This window comes from Podarcis filfolensis, assembly GCF_964270895.1.
Source record: "Podarcis filfolensis genome assembly, chromosome: 3".
NCBI lineage: Eukaryota > Metazoa > Chordata > Lepidosauria > Squamata > Lacertidae > Podarcis > Podarcis filfolensis.
Window position 1 is genome coordinate 118,013,993 of NC_139606.1, and position 16,862 is coordinate 118,030,854.

Sequence of the window (16,862 nt, forward strand, 5' to 3'; positions counted from 1 at the left end):
CCATGTCTCGCTCGCAGGAAGACTATTTTGGGACGGTATTAAATTAGGAAGCCGTGCTCTAAACAAAGGAAGATGGTTGAGGAGGAAGATCAGATGTGACGAGGGCCTTCCGTTCGATCCAGCCAGCCGTGCGATGAAACAGCTACCTCTCAGCCGGAAGCATTGTCCCAGGATATCGATACTCGCAGAAAAATGCTGCCCCACTTCCCTAACAGTAGGGCCGGTTTGTTACTTAGAAACTATGGTTTAGGACAAACTCTGCTCCATTTGTAAACAAGCCAAACCCAAACCAAAGAAGTTGGTTTGGTCAACTATGTAAAACCAGTGTTTCCCAAACTTTGAATATAATTTTAATGAGATTTTCTCTTTCACATTTTAAAATACACACTTTGCATCATTAAGATATCAATGACTTCCCTACAATGACCCCGCAAGGGAGGTGAAGAGGCTGCGACTGATTCCAAGGTCACCCAGCGAGATGTACGACTGAGTGGGGATTTGAACCCTGATCTCCTGGGTCCTGTTCTCTGACATCCTAACCACTGCACCACCCTGCCTTCCTACAGTACTTCTGCTATGGGGCAGCTATGTAAAGTAGATAAATAAGCATGGGGAAAGCAAAATGTCACTTAGGGAAGGATTTGAAATACTTTCCTCGAAGCTTGAATTTGTTTTATTCTGGATTGTTTCATTTGATGCTTTAATGTGTTGTAAACCACTTTGAGATGCAATAATTAATATTTTTATTATTAATAATAATAATCTGTCCTTAGCAAAAACAAAAAACTGGCACCTAGACATTATGTTGTAGCGACCGTAATATAGTTTTAAGGTAAAGGGACCCCTGACCATTAGGTCCATTCGTGGCCGACTCTGGGGTTGCGGCGCTCATCTCGCTTTACTGGCCGAGGGAGCTGGCATACAGCTTCTGGGTCATGTTGCCAGCATGACTAAGCCGCTTCTGGTGAACCAGAGCAGTGCACGGAAACGCTGTTTACCTTCCCGCCGGAGCGGTACCTATTTCTCTATTTGCAGTTTGATGTGCTTTCGAACTGCTAGGTTGGCAGGAGCTGGGACCGAACAACAGGAGCTCACCCCGTCGTGGGGATTCGAACCGCCGACCTTCTGATCGGCAAGTCCTAGGCTCTGTGGTTTAACCTTAACCCACAGTGCCACCCACGTCCCATTTGGTGCTTTAATGTATTGTAATGAATCATAATAATAATAATAATAATAATAATAATAATAATAATAATAAAAAATAATACTCTGTCCTTAGCAAAAACAAAAAAACTGGCACCTAGACATTATGTTATAGCGACCATAATCTAGGGTTAAGGTACCACTTGGCTTATATAGCTGAGTTTCTAACCCTGCATCCTTAGGAGATAAATAGAAACAGTGGTAGCATAATATATTTTTGAAAACCAGGATTCCTTGCCTGTTGCGCTTTCCGATGGAGCTTCTACAGAATCACATCCTCCCCTATTTTATCAACCCGCTGCTGTTCAAAAAGTTGCTCGGGAGACTTTCAATTAGGCTGCTAAGCTGCTGCGGTCTTGAGCCCCCATCATCTGCTACTGATCTGGTAAGCAAGGTACCCCTGGCTTTCAGCCCATCAAGGCTGCCCACAGGCAACACCAGACCTTGCTACGGTTCTGCTTTCTACACAACCCTTTGCCCTTTGCAGCCACCCAGGAATCTTATGTAGAAATATTTGCTGGCAAAAAAAAAAAAAGCAAGTATACTGTTTTTTCCAAGCTCCGAACCCCATCTTTTCTCCCCGAATCTCTTATACGGCTTTATTCATTAAGGCCTTCTCTGCAAGGACAGTGACTAGAAAACCCCGGGAAAGCTCCAAACCTTATTCACATCACTATGGGGAATCTTCCGATATGGGACTGGGCCCAAGTGGAAAATGTCACCCATTAAATCCATTTCTCGAAGTCTGGGAAAGCCAGGGTCTTGCCATTCCCAAACAAAAATCCCTTATTAGGTTTGTTCGGAACTACCATATTTTTCGCTCTATAAGATGCACCAGACCACAAGGCACACCTAGTTTTTGGAGGAGGAAAACAAGGGAAAAAATATTCTGAATCTCAGAAGCCAGAACAGCAAGAGGGATCGCTGCGCAGTGAAAGCAGCCTGCATTCGCTCCATAAGACGCACACACATTTCCCCTTACTTTTTAGGAGGGGAAAAGTGAGTCTTATAGAGCAAAAAATACGGTAAATTGCTCCTGTTCATTTTGGAGGGGAGTTTTACTATAGTCTGCTGAAACCGTGGTGCCGCTAGACAGTCCTTTATTGCTGCCTCCCCCCAATGCAAATAATAGTCTCCCCCCACTTTCCCCTCAGCTTTCTGGGCATTTTCCTGGTCCTGGTTTCAAGCACTTTATCTCAGATATGTCTTTCGACAGGAGGAAGCACGGCTCCAAAAAATTATCAAGAGAGAAGTGACCCGTTGTATGAACTTGTTCTCTCCTCCTCGAAAAGCAGCCTTGCCAACTTCCAACACGCAAACGCCTGAGCCGGCCAAGGAGATTCCCCAATTAATAGAAAGTTTCCTGCCGGCTGCTACAGAACTCTGTCCCAGCATGATTTGGCAGGGATGGGAGGAGGAAGAAAAACCGCCTGTGATTCCAGGCAGGATTGAGAATGGAGAGACAGACAGACAGACAGACCAAACACACCTGCTTATTTTGGCCATAGCTCAGCAGCAGAACATCTGCTTGGCATGTAGAAGGTCCTAGCTTCAAGACCCAGCAGCATCTCCTGGTAGGAGTTGTTACAGAAATGACCAAGGGGGGGGCACATCTTTAAAGTTGTTCAGTGTTACAAATATTATGCCTGAATGCATCCTTCCGACTTGACAGCTCAGGGAAGATACAGTACCTAGCTTTATAAATTCATAGAAAATCCATACTTTAACCCAGGGGTCAGCAAACTTTTTCAGCAGGGGGCCAGTCCGCTGTCCGTCAGACCTTGTGGGGGGCCGGAGTATATTTTGATTTTTTAAAAAAAAGATTTCTATGCCCCACAAATAACCCAGAGATGCATTTTAAATAAAAGGACACATTCTACTTGTGTAAAAACACGCTGATTCCCGGACCGTCAGTGGGCTGGATTTAGAAGGCGATTGGGCCGGATCTGGCCCCTGGGCCTTAGTTTGCCTACCCATGCTTTAACCTGTAACTAACTTAGGATCTCCTTACCAGCAAAAAACCCCACTATAGCATGGGTAGGCAACCTAAGGCCTGTTGGCCGGATGCGGCCCAATCACCTTCTCAATCCAGCCCACTGACGGTCCGGGAATCAGCGTGTTTTTACATGAATAGAATGTGTCCTTTTATTTAAAATGCATCTCTGGGTTATTTGTGGGGCATAGGAATTTGTTCATTTTCCCCCTTCAAAATATAGTCCGGCCCCCCACAAGGTCCAAGTGACAGTGGACTGGTCCCCTGCTGAAAAAGTTTGCTGATCCCTGCCTTAAAGAAAGGTGACTTTTGGGCTCCACCTCCCTCCATGAACCAAGAAGCAGGAAGTCCCGTAGGCCGCAGGAACAGGGCATCCCGCCATCATCCCCCAAGCGTGAGAGCACAGACACGGCCCCCCACCCAGGGAGTGACCAGGGGGGCAACAGTAGACATCAGCAGAGGCAGTTAAGCAAGTCAGGTGTTCTGAAAGCCCATCTCCAGACAAGTCCTGAGGGCAAGGAGATGTCAAGAGTTTTATTGTTCTTTGGGCGATGGGTACTTAAGAGGTGTTTGGAAAGGTGTCTGATAAAGGGACCTAATGTTGGACTTGTGTAACCCTTGTATACCCCTCCGCATTTGTGACATGCCAGTGATGCAGTGATGATGTCTCAGTGATGCTGATCAAAGTGTATTCTGGTGGAAAGAGGGCAGTTTTAAACGTCGGTGTCACCCCATGCTCAAAGTTCTTACTCCTGTGGGCAGGGGCGTCTTCCTTGGGGAGAACATTCCACAGACGGGGAGCCACCGCAGAAAAGGCCCCACTCTAATGCTGCCATCCTCCAGACCTCTCAAGGAGGTGGCACATGAAGGAGGGCCTCAGAAAATGATCTCAGGGTCCAGGTAGGTTCATACCTTGAGGTATTGCGGTCCTGAGCCATATCGAGCAACATTAACCATGCAATCTGAAGGACCTCATAAGAACCTGCTCAAGCTCTGGGATCTTCAGGGGAAACCCTACTCTCAGTCCTGCCTAGTGGGGACACAGAAGAGGGCCTTCTCAGTGGCTGCTCCCAAACAACTTTGGAACTCCCTTCCTAAAAAAGCTAGGCGGGCTCCCGTCTCGTTGTGCTTTCAACAGCAGCTGAAAACTTTATTGCTCCAACAGGCCTTTGGGAACGGTATTTTTTTAAAAAAGGGAAAGGCTTTTTAAAGCTATGGTTTTCCCAGTAGCAATGTATGGAAGCGAGAGCTGGACCATCAAGAAGGCTGATCGCCGAAGAATTGATGCTTTTGAATTCTGGTGCTGGAGGAGACTCTTGAGAGTCCCATGGACTGCAAGAAGATCAAACCTCTCCATTCTGAAGGAAATCAGCCCTGAGTGGTCACTGGAAGGACAGATCGTGAAGCTGAGGCTCCAAGACTTTGGCCACCTCATGAGAAGTGAAGACTCCCTGGAAAAGACCCTGATGTTGAGAAAGATGGAGGGCACAAGGAGAAGGGGATGACAGAGGACGAGGTAGTGGGACAGTGTTCTCAAAGCTACCAGCATGAGTTTGACCAAACTGCAGGAGGCAGTGGAAGACAGGAGGGCCTGGCGTGCTCTGGTCCAGGGGGCCACGAAGAGTCAGACACAACTAAACGACTAAACAACAACAGCTGCTTTTCTTATATGCATTTTAATAGATTAGTTTTTAAATTGGTTTAGTTGCTTTCTTAATGATTTTTACACGTTTTTAGCTTTTTGTATATATATATATTTTTTAAAAAAAATAGATGGATGGTTTGTATTAATTGTTGACAGGTGCCTTGAAGCCAATCAGGGCCAATAGGGCAGGGCATACATTTCAACTATAAACAAATAAGCTCGTGCAGTTGCGAGAAGGAAACTGCACAGGACGCAAACCTCGTCATCATTACAGACAGGGCAGGGGACTTTTGCACGGCAAGAAGCTCAACCGCCAAGCAAAACACAACTGGCAGCTCACGTTCAGCAGGAAAATGGGTAATGCTGGACTCTGTGATTGGCGTTTGTGGCTGCTGTTGGGTTTTATCATATTGGGGGTGGAAAATTTCAATATTGATTGTCACTCCACAGAAGTTGAGCGGGCAAAATATCGTGAGCAGATATATTCAGCCCAGGGCGACAAACAGGCTAACGATAAAGGAATTAAAACGTTTTCAGCACGGTTCCAGTGTGGATGCACACCAGGAAAGATCTCAGCTTAGAAGGCTTGTTGGAAGAGGAAGGTGAAAAGACGGCTGAGACAGAGCCTGCCTAATACACTGGTACCTCGGGTTAAGTACTTAATTCGTTCCGGAGGTCTGTTCTTAACCTGAAACTGTTTTTAACCTGAAGCACCACTTTAGTTAATGGGGCCTCCTGCTGCTGCCGCGCCACTGGAGTACGATTTCTGTTCTCACCCTGAAGCAAAGTTCTTAACCTGAAGCACTATTTCTGGGTTAGCGGAGTCTGTAACCTGAAGCGTATGTAACTTGAAGCGTATGTAACCTGAGGTACCACTGTATCCACGGAGAGGGAATTCCAAACACTCGAGGCTTGGCTCCTACGTTGGGTGCAATGGACTTCCGGATAAGATGGCATCGCAGGAGGCTCTCGGCTGCCCAGCAAAGTGATCGATTAGGTGCATAAGGGGTGAGGCGACCTTTTAGGAACACGCACATACCGTCTGCCTTGCATGACAGGGATGAATCATAGCTGCCAATAATTCATCAAAGTTGTGAAGGGGGGCGGGTATTGCATCGCACCGTATGCAAAGCAAACAAACAATAAATAATAATAAGAGAGCTTTGGGGAAAAGGTGTTCAGTGGGCTACAAAAGCTCTTTTAAATAAGATGCCCCTGTGCCCCAAAGTGGGACGCAGGTGGCGCTGTGGGTTAAACCACAGAGCCTAGGGCTTGCCGATCAGAAGGTCAGCGGTTTGAATCCCCGCGACGGGGTGAGCTCCCATTGCTCAGTCCCTGCTCCTGCCAACCTAGCAGTTCAAAAGCACGTCAAAGTGCAAGTAGATGAATAGGTACCGCTCCGGCGGGAAGGTAAACGGCGTTTCTGTGCGCTGCTCTGGTTCGCCAGAAGCGGCTTAGTCCTGCTGGCCACATGACCCGGAAGCTGTACACCAGCTCCCTCGGCCAATAAAGCGAGATGAGTGCCGCAACCCCAGAGTCGGCCACGACTGGACCTAATGGTCAGGGGTCCTTTACCTTTTTATGGCCCAAAGTATGCATTTCTAAGCATCTTTCATCCTAAAACGTTTTTTAATCCCCTGTCTTGGAGCCAATAGCTGCGCCGCGAAATCTGGAGAGGAAATCAAAATCCGAAGGGTGAGCTGTGTTCCAAAATGGCTCACCAGCCCAGAAGGTGAGGCTCACACTGGGATTTGCAAGGAACAGGTAGCTCGGGCATCCCTGCTAAGGACTCCCAACTTCCTAACCGTTCGCAGCACCGCCCGCAGGCCCTGAAAACACTGATGCGTTGCTAGCGACATTCTGGACGGCTTTATTTCTGCCCTCGTGGGAGAAATAAAGGCCAACTTCCCTATCCTTAGGAAGAAAACGGCAGCACACGCAAGCCCACCACCTGATAAGCACTGCAGAAATGAGCTGTTTGTATCATGGGACCAGCCTTCCACAGTGATGGGGAGCCCGTGAGCCAGCAGTTTCTCTCCCTGCTCTCTCCAGCTGAGTCTCCTCTTTCACAACTTGAACGCTGCATCACCCACATGCAGAGAGAGCATCCCAGAGAACCCACCTTGGGATCCTTCGCAAGACAGGTAGACAGAATTCTTTCCTGAGCATCATAAACAAACAAACAAACTTTTATTTATATCCCGCCCTCCCCAGGCTCAGGGCAGCTAACATCAGATATATAACACTGGTATAAAATCAAACAATAATTACCCTCTTAAAAACAGGTCAAAATCTAATTAAAAATCTAATCAGATGGCTTTCCGTAGGGCTAGGGTTGGGAACAGTAATTGCTCGTTGGGCCAACTGTATACAGTGGTACCTCGGGTTACATACGCTTCAGGTTACATACGCTTCAGGTTACAGACTCCGCTAACCCAGAAATAGTACCTCGAGTTAAGAACTTTGCTTCAGGATGAGAACAGAAATCGTGCTCTGGCGGAGCGGCAGCAGCAGGAGGCCCCATTAGCTAAAGTGGTGCTTCAGGTTAAGAACAGATTCAGGTTAAGAACAGACCTCCAGAACGAATTAAGTTCTTAACCCGAGGTACCACTGTACGCTGATCTTATACGCCTGTGAGAATGCTGGGAGGCCTCTTTCATATTAGTTCTTATACAAAAATAAAAGGGGAGTCAGGCTCAGCCCTGACCAAAGGCCTGGCAGAACAACTCCGTCTTGCAGGCCCTGCGGAAAGATGTCAAATCCCGCAGGGCCCTGATCTCTTGTGGTAGAGCGTTCCACCTGGCCGGGGCCAAGGCCAAAAAGGCCCTGGCCCTGGTCGAGGCCAGCTTAGAGGCCCCAGGATCTCCAAGGTGTTATTATTTGCAGACCGTAAGGTCCTCCAGGAGAGGCGGTCCCGTAGGTATGAGGGTCCTAGGCCATATAGGGCTTTAAAGGTTAAAACCAGCACCTTAAACCTGATCCTGTACTCCACTGGGAGCCAGTGCAGCTGGCATAGCACTGGATGAATGTGATCCCGCGGCGAAGTCCCCATAAGGTGTCTCGCTGCAGCATTCTGCACCCGCTCGAGTTTCTGGGTCAGTTTCAAGGGCAGCAACGGACCAGCCCCTTACTCCCATCCCAAATCTGGGATCAATGCTCCGCTTGTTAAACAACCACCTCTTCCCTAAAACATTTTTTTTAAAAAAATAGTATCCAGCTCCAGATCACAAGTACAGTCATACCTTGGGTTACGAACACTTCAGGTTGCACGTTTTCGTGTTGCGGACCGCGCCGAACCCAGAAGTACCGGAACAGGTTACTTCCGGGTTTTGGGACTCGCGCAGGCGCAGAAGCACAAAAATGATGTCACGCACATGCACAGAAGCGCCGAATCGAGTCACGCGCATGTGCAGATCCTGCAAGGATCATGTTCGCAACCCGAGGTATGACTGTACGGGATCTGACATTGCTTGCACCCAGAAAAAATGTTTTAAAATGCCCTTCTGTTCAGCATTCATTAGCCTGAAGCGATGAGGTCATCTCCTGGACTTGCACTGGCCGTAAAAAATGGATTGGGGGAAAAAAATCATCCACAAATAGGGATGCAAGGAGCGAGGGAGTTTTGAGCCTGCAAAGCAGGTGAATTAAAAAGCACAAGAGGGGTAGTTTTATTACCAAGTTAGTTATCTTGAGGATACATCCACAGGTGCAAATGATGTACAGGTAGAGTTAAAAGAAAAGGGTGCCTCTGAGCACATTCCAAGCCTAAGGATTTGTTTCCAGTGTCAGAGTATAGCCCTGTTAGTCAAATGCCCACTCCTCCTGGCTAGTTGTTTTCCTATACGCAAGTTTATAGTCACTGCCCTTAGTGGGGGCCAGTAACCCTAACAAAAGATTTACCAGTAGATCCCAGTCTACCTTCTCCTGCTGTATGGGGAGAACAGTAGTATGCTAGTCAAGTTCAACGAGCTTAAAAAACACATTCTATGCACTGTGTTTCTGCTTGCATTTTACAGATCACGTGTACTTTTTGGTCTGATCCAGCAGGACTCGTATTTTTAGGATGAGGTCAATGGATTGGAAACACAACGTATTCTTTTATACACATAGCCCCCTCCGCACAATGCATTTTTTTAAAACAGAAATGGGACTACGAGAAGCCTCTGCCCCAAGGAGCCCACAAATCTACAGTTTGACAGCAGCAGGGGAACAAATGAGGGAGGGGAGGGGCAGGAGAGGGGAGGCTAACAAGGGATGAATGTTAGAAAATGAGGCTGTATGTACTTAGTGACTTCCTTTCACCTGCGGCAAGGCCCGGAGTGGGGCTTAAAGCGGTTCAAAGAAAAAGAGGGTTTGGAAGACAATGGAAGAGAAGTAACTGCACACAAACCAATACAACTACAGTTCCCAGGATTGTTTCTGGGGATGCACGGTGCAGCCAAAAATCTGTTTCTTCATCCTGCGAAGCCTGAGCTCACAATCAAAGATGAACTCATGGTTAAGAGTCCCACAGGTCTTCCACAGGGGTGGAAGCGATTCATCTCGACCGCCCTGTCCTGTCCCAGACTGCCCTCAACTCAGGAAGTGAGCTCAGACCCTGTGGAAATGGAGCAGACTCCGCAATGACCAAAAGAATAAAAGGAAAGGGAAAGGTACAGGCTTTCAGAAAAGCCAGTGTTTTATTCCAAGCACAGCTTTCAAGCGACAACAGCAGCAGAGATTTATACCGGTGCAATTTGCAAAACTCAGCTTTAGCTAGCTGGGGTTTACCCATGAGCTTCAAACGCACTGCAAATATTTTTATCCTTCCAGAAAGCACTAGGAAAATAGGAAGCTGCGGAGCAGCTTGGAAAACAACGGCGTTTAGGTACAACTCCCAAGGTCAGGAAAACGCTGCCACACATTAACCAGGCTTTCTCTCTCTCTCTTTTTTGGAGAGGGGGTGACTTCAGTTCACAGCTAACTTGTTATCCAAACAGAAGCTGGCTGCCGGCAGCAAACCAGCCACTAGCAGCCCACAGCAAGCCTTGGCCATTCATTCGTGGGGCCGGGGAATATGACCAAGGTTGGGCCGCTGCAATCCTTCTAAACGTCACCCTTTGGTTGAGAACACGCTTTGCCTGCCAGAAGTCACAGGTGCAATCTAACGGGATCTCAGGTAGCAGTCACAGAATCACAGAACTGCAGAGTTGGAAGGGACCCCTGAATGTCATCTAGCCCAACCCCCTGCAATGCAGTCGCTAAGGAGGATCTTTGCAAAAGACCCTGGAGAGCAGCTGCCAGTCAGAGCAGCCAGTATACTCCTCCCAGTGCCTTTTCTTTTTCTGCTACGACGTCTTTTAAATTGCAAGCCCAAGTGCTGGGACTGCCGTATCGCTAACACTTGTAAGGGACTCTTTCTGGCTGAAGAGGAATATTATTTTTTTTAAAAAAACCAAGCACCACTCTAAATAAATACATAATAATGGCGGGTTCAGGTTAGGTAGTCCAATGGTCTCTAATGCAATTAAGTCAGAGGCATAGAACAAAACATCACCAATCCGGTTCTGAACCCTCCACTAGAAATGCAGCCTCTTTGTCTGAATTCATTCCGTGCTTCCTGGCTAATTCAAAACATGATTTCTCTTCATTAGGTCAGGAGTCACACCTTTCTCCAGTCTCCCTTTTTAACCTTAGTCTCTCTTACTTACACAGCCAAAAGACACCTGCCCAAACAGAAGCAGAAAGCTCAAACTCACTTCCACGGGATGAGCCTTTTAAACCCCATCAGGAAAGTCTGCTCCTATTTGGGCATAACGGTGATGCTTCAATGAAAAAAAGAACGAGCGGTTTTCAAGGCATCCCCACCGGTCCCCTCCTTTATATTTTCCTCCTGCCAAGACGCACAAGAGGATTTAAAAATAATAATACTTATTCAGATTACCCATGGAGATATCGAGCATCGAGGCCTCACTTTCTCAGCCACCTTCCTATTTTACACATGGGACACAAGTCTGGAAAATAGAAATACTACGGCTTAGCACTGGAATAATGCTTCTGGGTGTTCAAAGAGATCCCCATTTGCTCCCTTAGTAATCCTTACAAAGAATCCTGTAAGGTGGATCTGTGTTGCTATCCCTAGGCTGCAGATGAAAAAAGGGTTGAGAGTAGGAATTGGTGTTCCGTCCAAGACTGGTGTGTATAGGACTGTAGCCTATCTAGGAATAAACCCCCCATGAACTAACTCAAAGGAACTGACTTCTGAGTAAACATGAATAGGACTGCACTGCTAATGATCTCAGGGCTAACAGTGCAATCTTAACCATGCATATGCAGAAGTAAATCCTTCTGACTTCCATGGGGCTTAATCTCAGGTCAATGGGTTTAAGATCGTGACCTAAAATGGTATTTGAAGGGGAAGGGGCTCTTTAGCTGGAGCTAAAGTCCCAGCGAATCCCTGGCTGCATTGGATCTGAAACAGAACCTTGCAAGCTCAAGTCAGCCCTTCACTCAAGGTACCACAATGGTTCATTTACAGCATCCTCTTAACTTTCTGAGAGGTAGGGAAGGAAAACTTTCAAAACTCCTAGGCGCTTGCATCAGATTTTAGGTGCCCCAGAAACATCTGAGGTGCAAAGCGCAGAAAGCAGCCTTCACCCATGTTCCAAAAGAGGTCTGAATCAGCAATATTACGTGAGTAAAAGGGGACGAAAATCGCATGACATCCAAGTGCCGCACAAATTGCCTTGGTTTCCTTAAGGCTAAGGCATTCATTTCTCCTGTTCCAAGCCAATATTCCCATAGCGGATCTCAACCCCTCCCTCTGAAGGTCTGGGCGCAGCAACAGTTCACACCTTCTGCTTGTCATTCTCTCTTCTTTGAGGAGGATCTTTTAGCCTCAGTGTCTCAGGTATCCTGACACAGACCCCATCAGCAACCTTAAGAAGCACCTTCTCCCTTTTCAACCTGTGCACATTTTGCATACTAACATTCTCATCACGCCAAAAAGAAAAGGAAAAAATCGAGAACAGCTTCTTCAGCACAAGCGCTGTGCGTCGAAAACCTTCCCTGCCTCCTGTCCACAACTCAGTGAGGTCAAAATATTTCAGCTCGTTTTAGGCAATAGGAATATGAAAGTTTGAGATTAATGCAGCTTTAGCTAAAGCTGTCTATAAGCAGAGCATCAGTTGCTCCAGTCGGTACTAAGAACAATTCTCCAGCAAGACTTGGCAGACATGAAACCTCCCAACCTTATATCCTTATATCCTTGTTTTCATTTCTTAAAATAATAATTCCCCATTTCAGGCACTCTGAAAAGTACTAGGACCGTCAAGATGAAGACAGCTGTCCTGCAAGATCATCAAAAAGGAATGTGTCATTGGTCTCGCTCCTAAGATCCCAGCAAACCCTAGCCATAAAGTAACAAGCAGAAACCATCCTGCCATCATCACACACAAGTCATGCAAATCCCACACATCATGCAAAACAGGATTTTTTTGTTCCTGTGGTTTGCACTGAGGGAGAGAGAAGCATCCCTGTTTGACTTTTCTCATGCCCTGAGGGATCACCACCTTGACCTAAGCAAGAACACATTTGTTAGGAAACAATCATGTCAGACTGGCGTGGCTTTGCCTGGCTAATTCAATGCAAAGATTATCAGGGCTCCGTTAAGCCTAAGGTTTTCAGATGCTTGGGAGGGGAAAACGCAAACTCAAATCCAGACAACATCACATCTTCCCATTCAAGTAATTAATCCAGAATAAACATGATCGGCATCACCGACAACGGTCTCTCAACCCAGTTCAGGACCACCGGAACCACTCAAGACATATGAGCACATCAAGACGATTAATCCAAGCTTTCATTTCACTTTGCCTGCTTCCCAAAAGGATGGCTAAAGTGAGATAAGAGGCAACTACGAACCAGTGATAAGTGATTATGAGCAAGCACCCATCTAGGCCTTTCATCCCCACCTCTTTTTGCCCCCAAACCAGACCTTTCAAGGGGAAAGAAAGGGGTGCCCGTATTCCTTTTTAAAAACTTCCCCACCAAAAATTTTTAAAAATAAGAAATACCCCCCCCAAAAAAGCTATTTGCAAAAGACTTCCCCGCCGCACACAAAACTCAGAAGGAAAAACATTCCCCCTCTTTCCATTGACTCTTAAAAATTCTCATACGCCACAAAAGTTACTTAGGGTGTATTTTTTGCTACCTCCCTCCCACCCACCCCTCCTAACTCCCAAAGGTTGCAATGAATCGCTCCCACCAGAACCCCCAAAAAGAGGTGAGCGGGGAGGGGGAAGGGGGAGGAAGAGGTGGTGGAAGTCATGCCCCACTTTTCCTCTCCCCTTTTGCAAGATCACTCCCACCCCCCAACTCCCCACCCCAGATCATGCCCTTCCCTGCCCAAAGGACAACTCACCTTTGGGTCCCGCTTCCTTCCTTCTCCACTTGACCATTGAACGGCAGGAGTTGGGGGGTGAGGGGGGTGTCTCCCAAAATACAGAAAAGGAAAGAGGCTGGTTTGGTGGGGTTTTCCTCCCCCTTTTCCTTGCGGGGGGGTCTGCAAAAATAAAATGAGGGGGGGCAGTGTGCCCAAGGGTGTGTGCAAAGCCCTGCAAGCCCCCAGCCCCAGCTCCCCCTGGCGCCCCCCAAGGAAGAGAAGGGGGAAAAACCCCTCCCACTCCTCCCTGCTCCCCTCTGAGCTCAATCAGACCAGACTGGCTGCCTTTGTCTGTCTGACAAGCGCCATGTTGATATCAACATCCAAGCTCCCACCTGCCGCCGCGGGGAGGCCCTGGGATTTGTAGTCCTCCTTCCCCAAGGGGGCCGGCGCAGGCCGGGCGGGCGAGGACTACGGCTCCCGGCGGCCCCCGCGCGCCGCCGCGCCAATGAGGCGGCAGGAGACGGGAGAGCGAGGAGCAGGTTGGCGTCGGGGGTGAAACGCAGCCAGGAGGGGACTACGGTTCCCGGGATGCTCTTCGGCCGGCTGCCCATGACTTCATTGGGGACGGGATGGGGATGAAGGGAGACTACATATCCCAGCGTGCTTTGCGGGGGGAGAGGCCTAGGCCGGGAAAGGGGCCGGTCCTCTGCAAATAACCGCCGGGTGAAGCATGAAGCTGGTGAGTTGGGGAGGCTGGTGGGGGACCGGCATGAGGGGGACGCACACGCGCCCTGCAGCCCTGCGAGGTGGACCTCGGCCCCCCTGAGGGTGGGGAGATTTAATCTGGAGGCCATTATTATTCATATATAGAAGAAAGCGCCTCATTTCTTCCTTGGAGGCCACCTGACAGGGATGCTGTGGCTGAGAATCTGGCAGCTTTCCTATAAAGAAGGGGGAATAATAAGTCTCGGGTTTTATAGGAGCTGCGGGACTCCAAAGAAATCACCGTTTTAGTGTCCATCGCGTATTATTCGTGTCGTGTGTGAATACGGATGGTCATAAATTCAGACTCAAGTATTTCATGCAAAACATTAGTAGCTTGTGGAACTCCCTGCTACAAGATGGCGTTAAAGCAGAAATGGGGAACAGTTGTGGCCCCTCGTGATGTTGAATTCCCAACTCCCGTCATCCACAGCCAGCACTGGCAATGGCCAGGGATTATGGGAATTGCAGTCTCCCAAAATCTGGAGATCCACATTTTCCCCATTCCCTGCTTTAAGGGAAGGTTAGACAGATTTGTAAAGGACAACAGGACCAGTGGTACATTTGTAGAGGGGAAATCACAATACAGTGTTACCTCGGGTTACATACGCTTCAGGTTACAGATGCTTCAGGTTACAGACTCCGCTAACCGAGAAATAGTACCTCGGGTTAAGAACTTTGCTTCAGGATGAGAACAGAAATCGCACAGCAGCGGTGTGGCGGCAGCGGGAGACCCCATTAGCTAAAGTGGTGCTTCAGGTTAAGAACAGTTTCAGGTTAAGAACGGACCTCCAGAACGAATTAAGTACATAACCAGAGGTACCACTGTATCTCAGTGGAACCTCCACATTGGGAGCAGTATACCTCTGAGAATTTGGTGTTGGAGACAAGCCGTGGGAGAGCTGCTGGCCTTCTGTCCTCCTTGAGGGCTTTCCATAAGAATCCAGCTGGCCGCTGTTAGGAGCAGGTTGCTAGGCTAGATGGACTAGGCTAGATAGTGATGTGAGGTGAGAATATTCTGCAGAGAATAGTCTCAATGATGAGAATATTCTCTGCTAGAAAATTCTCCGGAGAATATTCTGCACAAACTGTAAATTCTAAGGTAAAAACCAGTTTTACAACCCACATTTTAAAAATCTGGTAAATAATAAGTCAAGCTGTGATATTGCCCAGTGCAAGTAATGAATAATGATTTATTTATTTATTAATCCAGTTACATTACTGGGCATTTTGTCATTCACCATTGGCAGTTCTGAAATGTGAGCTACAGAAAACTTCTTATTTATTTTTTAGTTTTAAAAATGCTATTAATTTAATTTGATGAACATTTGAATTTGTATGTATTTCAACGATATGTAATAGCCTTTTTTCTATTTTGGTGTGACCTTATTCTTAGCAATTCTATACCCTTGGCCATACAGTGTGATTTTTATTTTATTTTTTACAGAAAGTAGCTTTAATATACAGTTAGTGGCAGGCTTAGTGATTAATGTGAGTCATTCACGTTGAATTTTCGATTTCAAGTTTGGTGCAAAAAATCAAAGAATGTGAATTCACTGCATTGTCCATTGTATCTGTACAGTTTTTGGTTGCCATCTGAACAAGTTTGCATATTAATAAACATGTATATTAACTAATTATATCATTTTCAATGCATTAAAATTATAACATTTTCAATGCATTAAAATTATATCATTTTCAATGCATTAAAATGAATGTTCTCCTATTTTAAATGAAAATTCTCTAATATTCTCATTAATTGAAAATATTCTCGGTAATATTCTCCAAAAGGTTATTCTCGAGAATTTAGCATCACTACCCTGACTTTGATTCTGGAAGATCCATCTTTTTATTTAAGCCATTGCAGGAGACATTGGGGAAGAGAGCTATTTTAAAATCGCATGTACTTTCTCACTTTAAGTAAAGCTAATTTAATTCTCACATGTGAAAACACCTTGCCTCTCCACACCAGAAACAAAGCAGATGAACAGCCATTGCTTTCTCAAGGAACCCCTGGTGTAATAATACATACAGTGGTACCTCGGGTTAAGTACTTAATTCATTCCGGAGGTCTGTTCTTAACCTGAAACTGTTCTTAACCTGAAGCAACACTTTAGCTAATGGGGCCTCCCGCTGCTGCCAGAGCACAATTTCTGTTCTCATCCTGAAGCGAAGTTCTTAACCCGAGGTACTATTTCTGGGTTAGCGGAGTCTGTAACCTGAAGCGTATGTAACCCGAGGTACCACTGTACTCATAGTCCTAAATCCAACGGAGAACTTCAGATCTGAAGGTTCCTTACAGCATGGATTTAACGTTAAAAGACGCCCCTGATCTTCTATCATAGCATTTGTGCCTATTATTATTACGCTGGGATAGCTCAGTCAGTAGAGCATGAGTCTCGTAAGGTTGGGGTTGTGGGTTCGAATCCCATGTTGGGTGAAAGATTCCTGCATTGCAGGGGGTTGGACTAAATGACCCTCATGGCCCTTTCCAACCCCTACAATTCTGTGATATTATCATTATCATTAAAATGCTTTAAAATGTCTAGGGGCTTTGCAAAAATTAAACTGCAGCACAAATCATTCCCCACAGGCAGTAGCGTAGCGTGGGTTGTCAGCACCCGGGGCAAGGCAAGTAATTTGCGCCCGTAACCCGTGGATTTGCGCCCCCTAACCCTAACCCCCAGATGTTGCGCCCGGTGCGGCCGGCCCCCCCTGCACCCCCCACGCTACGCCACTGCCCACAGGTTTACAATCTTAAACACACAGGAGGAGGAGGAGAGAGGGTTTTCTTCCCCCTCTCATAATCTTTGAACCCCTCAAGTCTGGGGGAACCCCGGGCAATTTAATTGCAAGAAAGTCAGGATAGCATCTGGAGGTTCCTCGTCCCTGGT

The 16,862-nt window shown here is 47.0% G+C and overlaps 2 protein-coding genes and 1 long non-coding RNA gene across 10 annotated transcripts in view; 1 reads left to right on the forward strand and 2 right to left on the reverse strand.

The window, feature by feature from the left end:
* HMBOX1 (homeobox containing 1) overlaps positions 1–13,619 on the reverse strand; it is a 123,431-nt gene extending 109,812 nt beyond the window's left edge. For 7 of the 8 annotated variants that reach the window (XM_083605376.1, XM_083605373.1, XM_083605375.1 and 4 more), the window contains exon 1: positions 13,243–13,618. The gene's annotated coding sequence lies outside the window, so the exon portion shown is untranslated. Of the gene's footprint in view, positions 1–13,242 lie in introns of all 8 variants that reach the window. The other variant, XM_083605371.1, reaches the window with a different exon arrangement.
* LOC310758799 overlaps positions 1–16,862 on the reverse strand; it is a 155,413-nt gene that overhangs the window by 124,734 nt on the left and 13,817 nt on the right. The gene's annotated exons all lie outside the window — the stretch shown is intronic.
* Positions 13,792–16,862, forward strand: part of INTS9 (integrator complex subunit 9) — a 63,046-nt gene continuing 59,975 nt past the window's right edge. The window contains exon 1 of the mRNA XM_083605164.1: positions 13,792–13,945. Within this exon, the coding sequence (XP_083461290.1) occupies positions 13,937–13,945 (9 nt within the window). The 5' untranslated portion in view covers positions 13,792–13,936. The remainder of the gene's footprint in view (positions 13,946–16,862) is intronic.